The sequence below is a fragment of the Xenopus tropicalis genome, chromosome 9 (assembly GCF_000004195.4).
Source record: "Xenopus tropicalis strain Nigerian chromosome 9, UCB_Xtro_10.0, whole genome shotgun sequence".
Taxonomy (NCBI): domain Eukaryota; kingdom Metazoa; phylum Chordata; class Amphibia; order Anura; family Pipidae; genus Xenopus; species Xenopus tropicalis.
Window position 1 is genome coordinate 57,214,175 of NC_030685.2, and position 19,027 is coordinate 57,233,201.

Here is a 19,027-nt window from a genome sequence, read left to right on the forward strand (position 1 = left end):
AATATTTTTTAATCTACTGAATCTATTGTACTGGAAAGAGCCACAAGTGCACACGGAGACTGCATGTCCCCAGTTCATTGCTGAGTGCCAACATGCACAAGTGTCAAGTTTATTTTAACCCCAATTTAACATCTACCAAGAACACCACATAAGGGAGTCCCAAGCACAGTAAATTGCTCCCAGTGGAGAAGACTAAGATTAATGTGATAGCAGCCCTTTGACTTCTTGGCCATCTAGCCATCAAGGTGGTCTCCTACCTGCCAAGCAATAGAACATTCTCTCTTTGTTAGAGGTGCCATTGCTTACAAATAAGTAATGCAGATCGTAAATACAGTAATTCAGGAGGAAAAGGATACCCCCAATATTTAAAGCTCTATTTCCCTAACGCACATCTTTCATATATACAAAGTAGCAAACTTTAAAGGACGTCAACCCCCAAAATAATTTTTTATTGAACATTTCTAGTGCTTTACAAATTATTTGTAAATGTAATTGTTATTGAAAGCAGCATTTGCTGAACTCCTGGTTGTTACTTTTTAAACATTGTTGCAAAGGTTAGTCTCCTCCAGCAAGACAGGTCTGTCAGTTTGCTGCCTTGTGTTACATTGTTTCAAATGCCAGAGCCACCAGGGCAGAGAATAGAAAAGGACTACTTATAATAGCAATTATTTATATAAATACAAAAAAAAAAATACAAACTCAAAAACCATTGCACATAGAAATATGTTTTCTTTTATTAAGCAAAAAATAATATATTTTGGGTTTTCTGCTACAGTTTAGGGGAAAAGCAGGCCAGTGGGTAGACTCATAACAGCTGATTTGCTAAAGGAAGGCAAGGTGCACTCTGTTGTTTTCTGTTGTCTGATTTTGGTATTTGGTCTGTGAGTATCAGCACCAGTGTAGCAATAAATCACCAGCTAAGCCAGGGTCAGTATTACAGATTTACCTGCAATCTACCTGCCAGTAAATTGCCCATCCTTCCCTCTATTGTTGAACTGGTCCATAACCCTAATCATCTTTTTAAGCCCTCCATTTTCACTGCCTTGATCTGTCCTGTGGTATCACTGCCCCACCTTGGGTGATGCTGTCACATTGGTATTAGTACATTGGAAAGGTGACAACATTAATCAACACCAGAAGTAATCCTTTTTCTAGTGCTTCTAGATCATTATATTTTTCACATACATCTTGGAAACCTATGATAATATTGGAGAGTGGAGTCAGAATATATGTATTCAACTGCACAGCCTACTGCTCAGACTTGATGCATCAATCCTCAGAGGCACACCGCTCAGCCTTCCAACACGTTTATAAACACAGAGGAGAGCACCTTCATGCAGATTATGTGCTAAAAAATACTTTTATTTCAAGCCCCTGCAAACAAGTGTTTAGTGGCTTGAAATAAAAGTATTTTTAGCAGATAATCTGCATGAAGGTGCTCTCCTCTGTGTTTATAAAAATATTGGAGAGTGGTACTCCTTCTCTACAGTACAAGTAGATCGAAGTGATGGGATTGAGATGCTAAGCAGGTGCATACTCAGAGCCACCATCAGAAATCATGGGGACACATATGTCAACATTTTGTGGTCTCCTACACAAGTTAAAAAACAAAAACATTGGTGACCAGGTTCCCCTCTACAAGTTAAAAAAAACACAGTGGTCAGGGCTCCCCCCATAAAAGTAAAAAAAAACATTGGTAACCAGGATCCCCCTACAAGTTAAAAAACTCATTGATGGCCAGGGCCCCCCTACAAGTTAAAAAAAAAAAACCCATTACATTTTGTGGTCTCCTACACAAGTTAAAAAACAAATAAATTGGTGACCAGTTTCCCCTCTACAAGTTAAAAAAGAACACAGTGGTCAGGGCTCCCTCATAAAAGTTTAAAAAAAATTGGTAGCCAGGATCCCCCTACAAGTTAAAAAAAAAATTACAGTTGTAAAAAAAGATTGTTGGTGTTCAATGAAACTTACCTTTAAAGTTTGGTGGTCTTCTTCCTTCCTTCTTCAAATCCACCAGGAAGACTGTCCCCCTGTGCTTCCCTGATGGTGGCCATGTGCATACTGGGGATACTACTTAGTGGGTGCACTAGTTTGGGGTTTTGGGAATGAAGCAGAGTGTGGCATATACATCTCTGATTGCAAACCTACTCGAAAATTCTACTAGTGGTTTAGGAATGATAAATATTCTATAATTATGTAGTAAGAAGCACGGCACAGCAAGGACGAGCAAGGAACTGCATACTCCAGTAGTTTTACGCCGAAAATCCGCACCATGTCCCTACATCTGGCCCTGTGTAATGGCACCAGATGCAGGCACATCAAGAAGCTTTAAGGAGTGCATGGGTGGATTCCCGGCCTGTGTTCACCCGTAGGTTGAAATCAGCCACATGTGGCAGTAGCCCCAGAGATGAGGAGAAAGCACACACACTAGGAAAAGATCACAAACTGAAGATTAAAATGGTCAAGAATAACCCTGGCTTTAAGCCAGTAAGGCTACCCATTGTGCGGCCAAGACGCCCTAGTTGAACAATATAGCATATGCTGAAAAATACAAAAGCTCTGGTAAGATAAGGTCTGAGTATTAAAAATAAATTGAAAGAGAGCAGAGTGGAAGGGCAAGCGGTTCTCCTCTGCGGTCACACGTTATGTTTCTTTGATTTACAAACACCAGATATTGGCAAAAAGCTTAAATAATACATTGTAAATCACTCAACACAGCATTATACAATACACCAGGCAGCCAGGATAGTGACACAAAGAATGAGCGGGTAGTGGTTGTTAAGAGAAGACAAGGGACCTTTCACATTATCAGGACTTTATGTCAGACAAATCAGTGGATATATTCTAGCTGTGAATCACCTATTATCCCCCATGTACAACATCATCAACCTTCCGAAGACAAGACAAATGGTAAAGTTCGGTGTCTCGCCTGTGATTGCTTTTTCTGTGACTAATTGGATCTGAAAAGCTGTGGGCTCAACTGCAAACATCCATTTGACAAGTGAACAGTTTGCAGAGAATGTTCCTGCTATAATATGACATGCATTTGCAGATAATAAATTAGTCTTAATATCATGTTTTATTCTCCTTCTTGCAGCATGTTTGCCATCTGCAGCTACCTTACACATTGGCATCTATTATCTGCTCCCTGCAGCATAGGAAACAGATCCTTTCCTATCCTTTTTTCTCTTTTTTTCTAATCTACAGAGACTTGGCAGGTCTGGAACAAGTTTTTATTGTTTTGATAAAGGTGTGCAATTTGTACTTGGGGGAGAAGGGGCCATAGAAAGCTTACAGTTTAAGTGATCCCAACAGCCAATTGAACATGGTAATTAGTAAAATAATAAGCAGTCTGTGTGACCTGAACGTTCCAGATTTCTGTTACTACCTAAACTCTGCTGTGGTCACTGTAATAACAGGTATAATATTTGCTCAGTATAGTATAGTATAAATAAATAAATATATAAATACATTAATGCATACATAGTAACTCACAGCAAACAAATAGCACACATTCATAATTCTTACAGCAGTAGATGAGTAAATGCTACCTGCTGGTTGGTTTCTATGGGTTACTTCACATGTAAATATATTCCCCAACACTTGCATGTGAAATACTGCTATATGGACATTTCTCTGTTGTGCCTTCAAACTCCACTAGATTGCAAGCTTTTCAACTATACCAGTGGCTTTCCAATTATACAAATTCCAAAATGCCTAAATGGCCAATCAGCAAATAGAGGGCACAGAGTTCCTGCTCAACAGATGGACAAAAATCTTGCTGATTCCTTAACCTTCTCTTATTAGTAACATTACCCTGTTTTGAGTTTTATTGTACAATGACAATAATCGGTCACTATTTTAAAGGATCATTAACTTGTATAGCCTAGTCTTTTTAATCATTCTCTGAAGAATCCATGCCAAAGATTTATAACTGGAGCATGTGTCTGCCTATACAGGTAATGTAATAGGCCTTTGTATTCGGAAGCAGAAGAAAGTCATTTTCTCCTTATTCAAATGAACTGTGTTTAATTGCTGACACTCATATGATGGAGAGCATTAAGCAGATGCTCAGAGCTACAGTTTATTTCTATGAGTGCAGATTTTTACATCACTTTACTATCTCGTTAAATTGGGCCCGAGCCTCAAAGGACAGAAAGGTTTGTGAGGCACCAGCAGAAACACTCTGCTAAAGAGGCAATAGTAACTGAACATAAGTGCCATTAAACAATGTTATTAGCGATATCAACCAGCTAGGAGGGTCATTGTCTACTTATATGGTCAATAATACCTGCAAAAGAATATCACTCCACGAGAGTCCTCCTGGCTTATTAACTCTAATTATACCCACCGTAGAGGGAGGAAATATATATTGAGGCAGCCAACTGTGGGACGTGATTGTCTCTAAAGGCCCTGTGGCCTAATTACCTTTGCTGATTTAGCTGTGTAAGCCAACAAAACTATATTATTGTTCCATTACACGTGCTTATGCTTCTGTTCTAAAACTTTGCTTGCTGCAGATGTACCTTAGATGTGTTGCTCTATGACTAGTGGCATTGCAGGGGCTGCCACCCAAACCAGACAAGTATATGGTTGAGGCATATAGAGGGGATATGATTAAGAATCAGTAGTTCACTTGATGCTTGGGAGGCAAAAAGAAGGGGTCCTGTACCACTGAACTGATTTAATTGGCAGCTGCATTTCAGCAAGTATGGTGATATATCGCTGTCTCTTTGTATAAAAGGCAGGTGGAGGAAAGAGATGGAAAAGATTATAGTTATCCCTGTATCTTTGAGAAGGAGCGGGTAATGAGGCTGTTCTAGTTCACTAGGCAGAACTAGAATTAGGCAGGGTTCAAATTGTGCTGCACAGTTAATGTGTGTGTGGAGCTCTAGAAGCTATTATATTGCAGGGACAACATCAGTATGATTGGATCCCTTATCCAGAAACCCATTATCCAGAATGCTCTGATTAAGGGAAGCCCATCTACCAGAAGTTCCATTATCAGCAAATAATTCTAATTTCCCGTTTCTCTGTAATAATAAAACAGTAGCTTGTACCTGATCCCGACTAAGCTGCATTAATCTAATCCATATTGGTGGAAACACAATCCTATTTGATTTATTTAATGTTTAAAAGATTTGTAACAGTGTTAAGGTATAGAGATCTAAATTACAGAAAGATCCCTTACCCAAAAAACTCCAAAAGTCCCAAGCATTCTGGATAATAGCTTCTATACATGTATATGGAAAATACCAAGCAAACAAACAGTGAAAGAAATTATTAAACCCCATCAGCTTTGGTTGGTAATTAGAGGTAGCTCATCATAACCTAAGACCAACCGGTTACTAATTCTAGTATTGTTCTTACACTTTGTGCTGAAGTTCAATTGTTTGGAAAACAGAAGTACTTTTTATTATCACCCTGCACTGGGAGAGGATTGGGTTTTATGAAGTTGAGGATTATTCCAAGAATCCGTTTGACATTATTATATAGTTCACTCTTAATAGCAAATTTGATGACCTTTGGTGCTCGTTTTGTAACCCAAGCTACTTGAAGCAGGAGCATGCAACAGATAAGAACTGTGAGCCAAGAGCTGCAAAAATGGCTATACTCCCCTAATGTATTATGTATTGCTTGTCAACACTTCAAAAATAAATTGTATCTGCAAATGTCTAATTGTATTATTTGTGTGCTTATTTTAGACTATGCTTATCAAAAGTTGCAGTGGCAGCTGGAGAAAGAGAGATGTGTGGAATTCTGAATATGTAATTGCATAACATATTGCTATCATAATAAAGCTTTTTCAAGCTAAATAATTGAGACATTGATATTTAGGGAATATAAGATCCTTAGCAATAAAACAACTTGTACAATATGTTCTCTATATTCCATTCCATGCATTCTTCTAAAAACTCTTACCTTCATTATTATCCTTTCTCCACCCCTTTTCTCAGCTATGTAAGCTCTCTTCTCTCTGTATTCATAACTGACTAATAAAACTCTTTATAAAGATAGTTTCTTTGTATGCTCAATCCATAACAATGAAACAGCCTTCAGCAAGTTAACCAATTACTGGCAAACAGTCTAGAACAGGGATCCCCAACCTTTTTTACCTGTGAGCCAGATTCAAATGTAAAAAGAGTTGGGGTGCAACACAAGCATGAAAAATGTTCCTGGGGTTACAAATAGGGGCTCTGATTGGCAATTTGGCAGCCCCTATGTGGACTGGCAGCCTACATGAGGCTCTGTTTGGCAATATACCTATTTTTTATTCAACCAAAACTTGCCCAAAAGCCAGGAATTCAAAAATAAGCATCTTCTCTGAGGCCACTGGGAGCAACATCCAAGAGACTGGTGAGCAACATGTTGCTCATGAGTCATTGGTTGGGGATCACTGGTCTAGAACCAAGGTTAATACATTGTTTAGATTTTCCTGGCACAGTCACAGACATGACACAGTACTCTCTCCTAACAGGAGAATACCCTAATGGCCCTTTCCTCTTCATAAACAGAATCCAGCAAATGTGCCTGAAATACTACACAGGGCAGGGTGGGAAGTTAAAAACTGATTGCAAATATATGTTAATATCCAATAATGGGCACAGCAACTGTACCTCAGCATGAACATAGGAAATCATAAAATGGGAAAATAATGAGATAAAAACTGGCAAGGCATAGAAGAAAATATATGGAGATGAAGAGGAAAGAACACTAAGAAGCTAGAGAATTTGTAGAAAAAGGAGAATAGGAAAACAAGAGATTTTATATTTGAAATGTATAATGGAACAAGCTTTTTAATGGTAAAGAAAACATTAAAAAGTAAAAAGCTAAAAGGGGAGATGAAAGAGGAAACTAAATGGGGAGGCAGGGGAAATAGAAAAAGTAAAAAGTAAATGTTTTTAAAGACATTATGGGCAGTATGGGATAGGGATAAAAGGAACAGGGAATAGAGGAAAAAAAGGATAGTCATGGCAGAGCAAGAAAGAAGACAATGCAGAGACCTGGATAGGCTAGTATTCAGTATTCAGAGAAAGCTGCCGGTAGTAGCAGCAAACTTTGAATGCAACAATATGTTCTGTTCATGTTTTCATCTCACATTGATTGGTAGCATTTATAATTATCAGGCAGAAGTGCAAGATCAATAAGGGGCACAGGACTGAACTGCGTACTGCACCTTGTCATGGATAAAAAAATCAGGTGATAATTGCAGAGAGCAGCACCAGGGGGTGAAGGCCAACCCTGTCCTTACCAGGACTGGGCCCTGTTGTGGCCTGCATTCTTTGCTGCTTCCTAATTTACACATCTGAATGACATGCAAGTTAGGGGATAAACGGTGGGAGAGTAGAAATGCCTATGTGCCTCCCACCCCTTATAAATACAGCACTACCAAATGCAGGCAGCACTGTATTCACTGAGGCAGCTGCAGATCTCTATGCTCCTAAAAGGAATGAAAAGAATAGCAGTAACTCAAGGACAAAGGAAAGTGCGTAAAGTGCCATTTAAAATATCCAATGGTAGATTTTTTTTGCACTTTACACAGTGCCTTAAAGGGAAACGAAAGGTAAAGTCACTTGGGGGTGCCAAAATGTTAGGCACCCCCAAGTGACTTTAACCGCTTACCTCGTACCCCGGGCTGGTGCCCCTGTTGGGAGAAAACAGCACCAGCCCGGGGCACCTGGAGCGCAGCGCTTCCGTGTTCTGGCTTCCTCTTCCTGAATGCCAGCGGTGGGCGCATGCGCAGTAGAGTGAAAAGCCGACTTTAATGTTTAAGTTCGGCTTTTCTCTCTACTGCGCATGCGCGCGCAGCGAAACAAGAGGAAGGAAGCGCCTGCAGCTACCCCGGGCTGGTGCTGTTCCCTCCTCACAGGGGCACCAGCCCGGGGTAAAAGGTAGGTGGTCAAAGTCACTTGGGGGTGCCTAACATTTTGGCACCCCCAAGTGACTTTGACTTTCTTTTCCCTTTAAGTAAACAATGCCTTGTAAAGCATTAATTGCAGCCTGGACTTCTGAATCACAAAGCTAAATGAATTGATAAACCATGGTGGCCAAAAACTTACATTCTGCATTGCTGCTCATTGGGACCAAAGTAGCATTCGGAGTGCGTACAATGTCTTGCCAGTGTATAGTGTCAGCATAGCACAGGAACTTATTTTGTCCAAGGTACACTCCTCCATTCAGGATCTCTGTAACAAGAAAAAAAGACACATATTTAACTTACCACAGATTTACTGTCTTGTGCACAATTTTTACACTTTTCAATAGTGCTGAAGCCTCTCTGACCTTATTGGCATATAGATTTAGCTGCATCCGCACAGCATTTATGGCAATAAATTGCACTGCAGGTGAATTAAACTTATATATATATATATATATATATATATATATATATATATATGTGTGCATGTGTGTGTGTGTAAATATATATATATATAGAAGAAACACTGTTGTTGGCTATAATCATTGTTATTTATGGGCAGCGTGGGCAAATCTTTCTTGTACTAAACAAGACCAAAGAGAGCCATTTCTGTATGTGGGCTGGCAGCATTAATAATAAGAAAATAAAATACGTATTTAGTCAATGTTTTAAATATTTTATTTATTAATTTATTTTTAAAGTCTTGGTGTCAAGGCTTGATCATTGTACTTTTGTATTCATTTTTATATAATGGATTTGGCAGACTTACTTATACACACACTCCAGTTTCTGGCTTCATTATAAGTTATTAATTCAAATTATTGGTTTTGTTTCTATTAGGATAATGAGACATGAAGATGTGTGCCAGCAAAGCTTTTAAAGCATGTGCAAAAGAAAAGAAAGGTAAAATGTGGAGTCGCTTTTCTATGCCTCACACAAGGTTGTGTCATCTAGTAATTCCTAGTTTAATACTCGCCTTCGACAATAGGTGACATATTGTACCTAAGCTAAAGAAACTGCAGCAATTCACACTGATGTCAGTGGTTATTTTCTACTGAAAGCTGGACGACCTGGGGAAACCAGAGAATAAGGGCAGCAAAACACAAAACACCTGCCCATACATTTTCAGGGCAGATATGACAATATTGGGAAAGTGTAATGTACAGTTCATTTGTAGATGGAAATGTCAGCCTCTGTAGAGCTTAAATGGATTTAAAGTCTACCTGCTACCTGTAGCTTTATTTTGTTGTATTTGTTTTTTCTTTTTTGTTTGGGACTTCTGTATAGCAGAATCATACTTTAAACCCCAGCTGTTGGAAGCTTATCCTTCCTGGTTTCAGTCAGGCTGATGCCAGAAAAAGTACTTCAAGAAAGGAAATTCTGGAAAATATAGCCTTGCCTCTGTCTATATACACCTAACAGCTTGGGGCAGGCTGTGCGAGCAGTAATATAGTGGGTTAAAGAATTAGCTTCTGTTTAGGTGCCGACATGTTTGAAGACTGATATGAATTTATTTTAAGAGTTGTAGAACTTTTTAGCTTCCCCTGTCCCTGGTCTTTAAACACAGGGCAGTCAAGTAGGTTGGTCGTTTTCATGTCAGGCCACATCCCATCTGGCTCCCAGGTTTCTTAGCTGTGATCATCAACCAAAAAAATGTGCATTTAAAATGGATCAGATCAGTTTAGGGAGGGCCTTGCATCAATTTTAAAAAGGGTTAGGGCATTTTCTTGTCCTTTTAAATCAGACAGAAGAGGGTCCCCCATAGCTGAGGTTTTAGGTGAGACCCTGCTTTCCAGAAGACAAAAAAAGTTGCAAAACATATAAGCAACTTTGAAAGAGCTGAAAGTTAAGGATAAGACATGCAGTGGTTACATGGCCTCAGGCCCAGATTGGCAGACTGTGAATTCTGGCAAATGCCAGAGATGCTGCTGAGAGATGCCATAGACAGTCTGTTGGGGGAAGCTGTTTGGGCCTTTGAAATGCCAGGGCCTATTTAATATTTTAGTTTAGGGCTGCACGGCTATATTCAGGGTGGTAAGTACATAGTTTTTTTGCTAACCCTGAACCCAAGTCAGACACAGGATTAATAACATACTGGCTGATGGTGTCCACTAAAGACACTCTCAGTCTGATTGAGAAACATTCTGTCTCACACATACATTAGAGTGAATAAAATCTTCTGTTGGACTGCAGTCATGAGATTTTACAGATTTGTCTCTACTACTACTAGGACTGGCATTTAACTTATGCTCCAAAAACTATGGAGCCAAACAATGAGCAGCTGGGATGCTGGCAGGGGGTAAATTATGCTGTGTACATACTAATTTGGTGCAGGCACACAAGTGGGCTACTGAAGTAAGCAAACATCACTGCCGATATACATTAGAAAAGTTTTTTTGATTATTTAAAAAGAAGACTTAATATAGTGGTTGAACTTCACCTTTAACTCTGAATGCATCCAACCAATATGTTGCCTGCTTATTATTCAGCATCAGAATCAAGTAGTTAAAATCCCTGACCATTTCTATAATCCACTTTACTTTTAATCAGGCCATATTAATATTCTTGTTGCAAGAGAGTCATATTAATTTCCATGTAATGTAAATTAAAGCTGCCTTGGATCAATAATAATGCAAGAAATTTGGTTACTTTTTATTGCTTAGCAGATCGTTCATAAGCTGTTTTGCAATCCTATGATATTAATACAATCGTGGCATAGCCTGATTCCAGGAAACATATGAATGAGGAGCTTGAGCTTTTCCCATTGAAAAGAGGCTTACAATAGGGGAATACCTTAAATACTTCATATATCATCTGCAAAATTCAGATTACTATCTACAGACTAATCGGTGATCAGAAATTCAGAAATAGTCCATCTGTCTAACCTGCCCCTATAAAACCTAAAGAAGATGACCGTGTTCTAAGTAAATTTGTGTTTGTTTTCTAAGAAGCAGATGATTAAGCTGCAAAAGCCTTTTAATAGCAGGTTACCTAGGGCAGAATATTTCAACCAATAGTGCTCCCATTAGAATGAATAGTGATCTAACCCTCACTACAGATGTATTTTATCTTATTTTATTATATTAAAGCACCATGGCTTCTGCTATGGTCCCAGTGTAAGTTTAGGTTAGCCTATTTGCAACAATAAGAATTACAAGGTGGTGGCAAACCAATGCCAGAGTTAGGACTATTTGTATCCATTTGCCCATGTCATTGACAAGTTATTATTATGTTAAGTTTATACACAACTTAATGGCAGCAATGTGTTATATTTACATCTGCCTTCTCTTTCTCATCCCATGGTTATTTAATGTCTTTCATTCCTGGGGAATATCAGAGCTCGTGGAGACACAAGCCCACAGAACCCACTGAATCAGGGGTAGGAAGCAGCTCTCAGCAGCACAACTAACCCCAGTGAATGACCAGAGAAGGAACTAGTGAATACCACAGTGTTTATAGCATAACACAGAAAACACACAACAACAACACAGTTAACAATTGTCATACTGGACTGTATCTTAAGTATTAAAAACCTGTTAGAGATGTTAAGGAATATTTTAATATTTAATAGTGTGCATTTAATATCTAAATAGGGATTCTAGCCAATATAATAGTTGCAGGACTAAATGCAATATGTCATAAGAATCATCTGTTTAAAGATATTGGACTATCTGCCAAAATCTTTACCTTGGTAGCATCTTCATCAGATTTAAACTATCCTATAGGAGATACAAGCTTAAGACAATAGGGGTAATATAACAATGGGATAGCAATGTACAAAGTTAAAAAAAATGGGCCCAAGCGACCCTGGAACCTGTGTTCAGCATAGGTGTATAATTGGGAGCTGGGACGGTGTGAGGCATTCTGGTGTCCCCCCTCCCTCCCATAACTTGTGTGTCATTTAGACATTCAAGTTAGGAAACAGCAGACGATTCAGGCCACATAATGGGACCCTGTCCTTATGCCTATGCAGTAAGGACAGGGATGGCTTGAGCCTTCCAACACAGCCACTCCTCTGGACAGAAGTGCTCCATAAATAAGCACTTTTGCACTTCTGCCTGGGAGCACTGAGGGTTTCTCATATAGTACCACCTCCAGTGTACATTTCTGCCACGACAAACTACTACATGCCAGTTAAGAACCACACAATCCTCCACTACACTGAAGAATCTTAAGGTGGGGATTGTAACTCACTAATAGTCATGTAGATAAAGAGGTGTTAGTCTGCCTGCATGTTTATTGCATCTAAGTGATGAAACAATGATAGAGCCAGTAAAGTACTGTAATTAGAACTTAAGTAGTTGTAAGAGTAAATGAATAGTACTAATTGCTAATCGGTTTTATGGTGGTACTGTACAGAAATAATTACTGTGCAACTGAATTGTTGGTAGGGGTCAGCCTTTAAATGCAAAACAGAGATTTCTGCATCCAAAGAATTAAAATCCAGCAGCCATATAGCAGAATTACATTTGCTCGCATACAAAATGAGGTGCGTAATACAACCAAGCTGTAAACCTTCTCTAAAGATTTTAAAAAATCTTTTCCTAAACCCAGACATCTGCATCTCTGCAGAAAATCTCTGCCAAAATTGTGCCTTTTACAGCCCTCGAGGGAGACTGTTTCTGATCATTTATTACTGCTTACTCTACCACTAAACACTGTAAGAAACATTTTAATGGGTCTTCAGAATAGTTACCAGCCACTCTGTCACTAACATTATTTATTTTAGTATTCTTATAAAGGGAACATATCAAGAGTGAGCCTATTTTCCCCTTTAAGGCTAGGTGTGTACATGTGCTGGAGGGCTGATAACTCTGCCTACAGTCTGGTGGCCCATTTGTTAAATTAGGTGACGTTAATGTTTCTTCTCAATGAATGTTAAAAAGGACTATAGCGGTGAAGCATTTTGTCAGTTAACCAAGTTTAACCTTATGCCCCTCACAACACTATGAAGCACAGTAGTCTATGCTTGACTAGTCAGCCTTTGAACCCATCCTTCCTTTTCTGCAGTGGATTTCCGAGGAGCCAGGTTCTACTGATATAAAATGCCAGGATTGTATTAGGGGAGGACAGGAAGCTCAGTGTGCTGTAATAATAAAAATGAGGAATTTAACCTTCTATATTTCAGCTCAGTGACCACACTGCAAAGCCCATGCAAGCGGAAGCCGCATTTCAAGGTATAAGAAGCTTCTGACCCGACTGACAATTTCAAGCAAGAATTACGTGGTCCATTAGCTGGAAGGCAGTCATAACGGGAGAAAAATCTTCAATGACATCTGGGTTTAGTGATATTTACACATCCACGTTAGCTCACAAATCAGTTACGGATACAGCATGCCTGGAGGCATACTATAAACCTAGATTTTGAAAGGATCATAGCAAAAGGGCTGATATTTACGTACATTCTGGGCTGTCTATGCAATGATCATATGCATGTAAATTATGATTTCATTTCTGTTCCCATCTAAAATGGCATGGGTTTATATATAAATTACACTGCAAAAATATTATTTTGCTTTTTTAATCAACACTTGGATAAAAAAAAAAAATAAACTCAATTCCACCCCTGGCAACTTCAAGAGCTAAAATTCCGATTTTGGCTCTTCTAGTGCAGAAAGTGCTATTGTGCTCTCTGCACTAGTGATATGGTCCCCCCTCAGCCCATTTTGACGCAAAAAACCTAATTGCGGAGGGGGAGAATTCTGTACGCCACTGAGGGTGGCACTAGGGGCCGAAACACCCCTGTGAACATGTCTTAAACCTCAAGTACCCTTTATCAAGTGAGTAATCAAACAATTAGCCCCATCATTTATATGCAGGAAGTATTCACCCCCATTCCAATAGGAAACTGCCCATAATGTGAGGGTCTACCACCAGTGAATACAATAAATCATCCATAGTCCATGGCTTCCATTAAAATGTCCATAATCCATGGCATTATATAGTCCACAGAGAAATCTGAGTAATGTTTCTTTGGTTTTATCATTCCTTATAAGGTTTTAGAAATAATATACTATTTATCCTTTATTTGTCCCTATTTTGCAATTGAGAAACAGATTTTATTCAGCTATGCACCTGAATATATGTTTATGCTGTTAAGCTACACATTATTGGTTTATAAACAGGCAACAGATGGAATACGCAAAGATCTGCCTCTGTACCTCAGATACTTCAGCCCAGATGTGGCCGGCAGGCCCATTTTCTGATGATGTCCCTAGACAAAATTATTTGAAAAAGGCACAAAAAAAAGAAGTGTGACTTTGAATTACTCCCCTGCCTGGGAGGGGAAAGCAAAAAAAAACCACTGAGGTAAACAGCAGCGTCTTAATTCCGGCAGCGAAGATGGAAATTTTGCTTTCATAGTCTCTCTCTTGCCAAGGATGAAATGGAACAGAAAATAATGAACTGCAACGGAGCAAGTGTCAGCCTGATATTAATAGGGAGCTCCATTAATACAGACAACAGAAGGAGACAGGTCGTAGGAGTCAGGATATAAACTCTTAATGTGCAAAGCACAGGCAGTGCCTCTCAACAACACGAAGTGGATTGCAAATTGTGCTGGACAGTGACACATCTTACCGTAGCTGGGCTAGTGCCTTATATCAGATCAGTTCTTAACTATAACATCAAAGTCTATTCCGCCACACACTTACAGAATGAGTCTAAGTGAGGGTGTAGCCTACATGCAGTAGCTGGCTAAACCTACTCAGTGTAAGAGTTGGACAGAAGATACCAATTGTGCCTCTATGTATTTTTTGGGAAATGCACACAGAGTGATAGAGCAATGCAGCAAAGGGCTTACACAAGAAAAGTAAAAGCCCTGGAGCAAAAAGGGTAGTGGCTGCATGACAAGGGATCCAAATGACCATCAGCCAGATTAAACGGTTTTATGTTTAGAGATTGGCAGAATCAGCTGTAGTTGTGATTAGGTGAGAAGAGAGAGATAAGGCAAGAGAAACTGGGCCAGAGGGGCAGAAAAAGAGAGGGATGTGATGGCAGGAAAGAAGCAGTTCAATTCCTTATCTTCTGAGCAGGTAGAAACATCCCGCCCACCCTCGAATTTTTGCATATTTTGCAAAAATGTCAGGAGTTCTCTCCTTTACAGAGCTGTTAAACCCCCATATTTCTTTGGGAGTTACCCAGTTTTGAAGGCTGTACCCCATTCTCCTGTCCACAAGCAGCATTCTCCTGATTTTTCCGAAGTCTCACTATGTTCTGGGGTGAATTTCAGGCGCACATGCACAGTCAGTGTTCGGTGTGAAGGTAGAATTTTTCAGTTCCAGCTGCGATCTTGCGCATGTGCGTGATGTCACTTCCGGAAGCTTGTGTGACATCTGTGACGTCCCGTCCGGGGTATCATGGAAATTTTCCCCCAGCTAGCATAGCTGTCAATTTGACAGTTCTCCCTTTATGTTCTCATATAATCTGTTAATAACTGAATGTGGATGTTTTCCTGAATGTTGTGGTTTCCTTATCTTTATACAATATAAACTTGAGGATTAGCATTGTATTAATTCATGTTAATTCCGAATTCTTGATCCAAGAAATGTTTCTGATCACCATTGGGGACAGGAAGGATTTTTTTCCCTCTTGAGGCATAACTGGATTCAGGTTGGGATTTTTTTGCCTTCCTTTGGATCAAAACAGTGGATATATAATAATGTCTTTTAAGTTTTATTTGTCACAGCAGCAGTAGGACCTTGCCAGACTACTGCACAAGTAATTTTAAAAAAAGGGAGAAAGGAGGTTCTCTCCTGTGACTGCACGGTGGATTGATAGCTACAGACGCTACTACTGCTTGTGCTAGGTGGCAGCCTGCTTGGATTTCCTATCATAGAGACACTGCAGATTCAGGTGCGGCAGCAGGGCTGCTTAATTTCTATCATGGTTGGTGATGCAGCTTTTCCTCCTGTGGCATCCTCTTTGTAGGTTGAAGCAGTCTAATATTCAGTGGTGGATATAAATGACATAATGCTGATGTCAAATGGCAACTATGAAAGCAAAATTCAAGTCTTCAGTGAGAAACTCTTTTTGAATTCTGGTTTAGAATATTACCTTGGGTAAGGCTGGCAATGTCCTATTTGCTAAAATGTGAATAATTTCTGTGCCCATTTTACCCCATCTCTGTCTCCTGGCATTTTAATAAGGTATGTAACAATGGGGTTCAGTGGGATGGCTCAAGTCGAAAGGTCAATTGAGGAGTCCCCTTGTCAAGTGTACAACCACAGAGGGGGGAAAGGCAATGCACACCATAGCTTTACAGGAAAATGCATACCCATATAAAGGCAGGCTAGCTCAGACTGACAGATTAATGTATTCCCATAGACTGATAAGCAAATGCAAACACATGGGGTGACATAATAATTGAGACCATCAGATTGAGTGGCACACATAGAGTGACTGTTCAATTCACACTCACAGAATGACGAAAAATGCACACACTTAGGGGGCCATTTACTTATGTTTCGGATTTTTTTTTCCCAATACATATTTTTTAGCACTAAAATATTTTTTTTTCTGAGATTTACTATGCCACAGAACTAAAACAGCTAAAACGTGTCAAGATCATGTAAAAGTCAAAGGCAGATGTCCTTCCCTTTCCTCTTTTGCTTCAAAACATTAGAGGTTTTGGATTTTTGGCACTGATTTTTGTGCAACAATTCGAAAAAGTAGAGGTTCTGCAACTTTTCTGTGACTTTTTCCCATACAGACTTTTTCAGTTCAGACTTTTAAGTAAATTTCAGACATTCGTGGAAATGAGATTATTTGAGTTTTTCAAAATAAAAAAATGAGTTTTAGTACATGTATTCCTCAGAGTGACAAAATGTACATTCACAGAGTGGAAGGCAATGCATGCCAAATAAGTGACAGGGCAATGCAATCAGCAATATTCTTACCTACATAGCAACAGGGTAGCGCACACACAGCGTGCCAAGTTAATGCACAAAGTGTAAAAGTGGTAGGTAAAGTAGGTTGTAAGTGGTAAGTAGGTGGTAGGTAAGGGAAAAAATACCTACAGTGTACTGGAAGCCTCTAGGGTGTCAGGGTACTGTAGTAAATGCTTAAAAAGTTACAGTAAACCACATGCCTACAGAGTATGATATGTCCATTAAGTGACAGTAAAGTCATTATGCTATACAACAGTGTCAGTCTGGGGGAGGCAGGGCCCACTGGAAAACCCAAACAAAGGGCCGAGCACTACGGCCTCACCACACCCCCTCAGCTAAGGGCCCATCATTCCCATATAAATTCTGCTACAATAGCAGTTAAATATTATGCATTACGGCCCCCTAGAGCACCACGATGCAGCCTTTTACAAAAATGAAACAATTAAAGCCTCTAGATTGCTAGCTTTTCCAGAGCACTGTACATAATAATGAATGCAGGCTTCCAGAGCTAACTAAAGATGAATGATAATCATTAGGATGCCCCATGCCACTAAGGCTTTGTACCATTATTATGAAGTTGGTCCCGTCACCTGTGCCATCTGCCAATACATGTTCTGCAACCCCCGGGGGTAGATCTACAGCAAAGCTTCACTGAGTGTGTCAGTGGGATGAGGAAAGATACAATCACTCTGTGTTGCAGCCATCTGGGCTTCTGTCTCCAAAGGCCTAAAATGATGCACTGGAAAAAGTAGCTGAGAGGTTTCCTGGGCAAATCCAAGCCTTTGGAACAGCTACTTTGCATGAGAAAACCCTATTTCAAAGGACAGGGCACTTCTATGTGTAAATATGAGCTTACAATCAAGTAGCCTTGCAAATCTGGAACAGCTCAATCAGTGATTTCATGCAGGGAAACGCTCGCTGCAGTAAAGAAATCTCACAGATTGCGTATATTTATTCCGCTTTGCAATTTGTCCTTTTTTCCCTGCAGGGTTTTAATATACAGTATTTAAGAGGGAATTGTAATAACTGCAGCAGAGCTATAACCCCTTTGCTCACTCACATGTGAATTACTTGAAGAAAATGGATTCTATGGGAGATGCCCATCACATAATTTGGATCAGGTTTCTGGATCCCATATCTATACAAAGATCTGCATTTTTACTCTGGATTTCAATCCAAGAGAGTTGCTCAAACTATGCAGGGCACTTGGGTATTGCTGGGCAAAGTCAGCAAGTTGCCCTTGGGAAACCCTAGGGCACCTTGCCCCACCCCTGCCATGCTTGTTCGTTTGCATGTGTTCATTCGCATGCTTGTTCATTTGTATGCATTCCTTTGTGTGCCAATTATTCGTACTCACTCATTCTTGGTGTATGAATGAACAAGCACAAAAACAAGTGCTGTCACAAGCAGCAGGTGCATTAAATATAGGTATATTTTATTGAGGTAGCAAAACATGCAGAAAACATACCCATACCCATTTGGGGTTCTCATTCAAATTCAACCCAGGGCTTTAGCAGTGCCTAAAACTACTTTGTATTACAAACCATGTAACCTTCTTATGTAATGTAATGTAACCTTCTTAACACTGCTATGAGCTAAGGGGGCTCAAAGAAATGTTGAACCAGCAAGCTGGAACCTAAAATCCAACAGCCTTAACTTAAAGAATCTTCCATATGAGGCTTGTTAAGGAAAACAGTCTGGATACATTTTTACTCTTATAGTATACTGTCCCATGAAAGGGTAGCAATTTAGCTCTTTGCTGTCCCTTGAAAAAGAATAAAATGAAAGCTCCGCTTAGAAATTTCCCACCATGCAGAGAAAAAAAAAACCTGATCACTGGGTAATGAGCACTCTGGTTGCCATCATTCAGGTTTCACCTTTGGATCAACTTTATTCAATTATGAACAGGTTTGATTTACCATTATTACTGAGGACAATTCAGCTCCATTCATCATGTGGAGACAATGCATATTACTAGGCCGATAACTGGATTTAAGCTGTGAAAATATAATACATTTCAAAATGTAAAGCCTTTGAGACTGACTGCATGGCTTATAATCTTCTCCTGTATATCTATAAAGGCTCTATAAGGCCTCCTTCCTCCTGTGTCCCTTACACAAGCCACTTAATCTTTGTAACTGTTTCCCCTCTTTCTTCTATTAATCCATTATAAAAATGTACAGCCCTGTGTATACAAGTAGCACAATATAAATACTGTGAA

At 39.5% G+C, this 19,027-nt stretch overlaps 1 protein-coding gene across 1 annotated transcript in view; it reads right to left on the bottom strand.

Moving 5' to 3' along the window:
* Nucleotides 1-19,027, bottom strand: part of erbb4 (erb-b2 receptor tyrosine kinase 4) — a 501,591-nt gene that overhangs the window by 155,550 nt on the left and 327,014 nt on the right. The window contains exon 4 of the mRNA XM_031892892.1: nt 8,061-8,186. Within this exon, the coding sequence (XP_031748752.1) occupies nt 8,061-8,186 (126 nt within the window). The remainder of the gene's footprint in view (nt 1-8,060; nt 8,187-19,027) is intronic.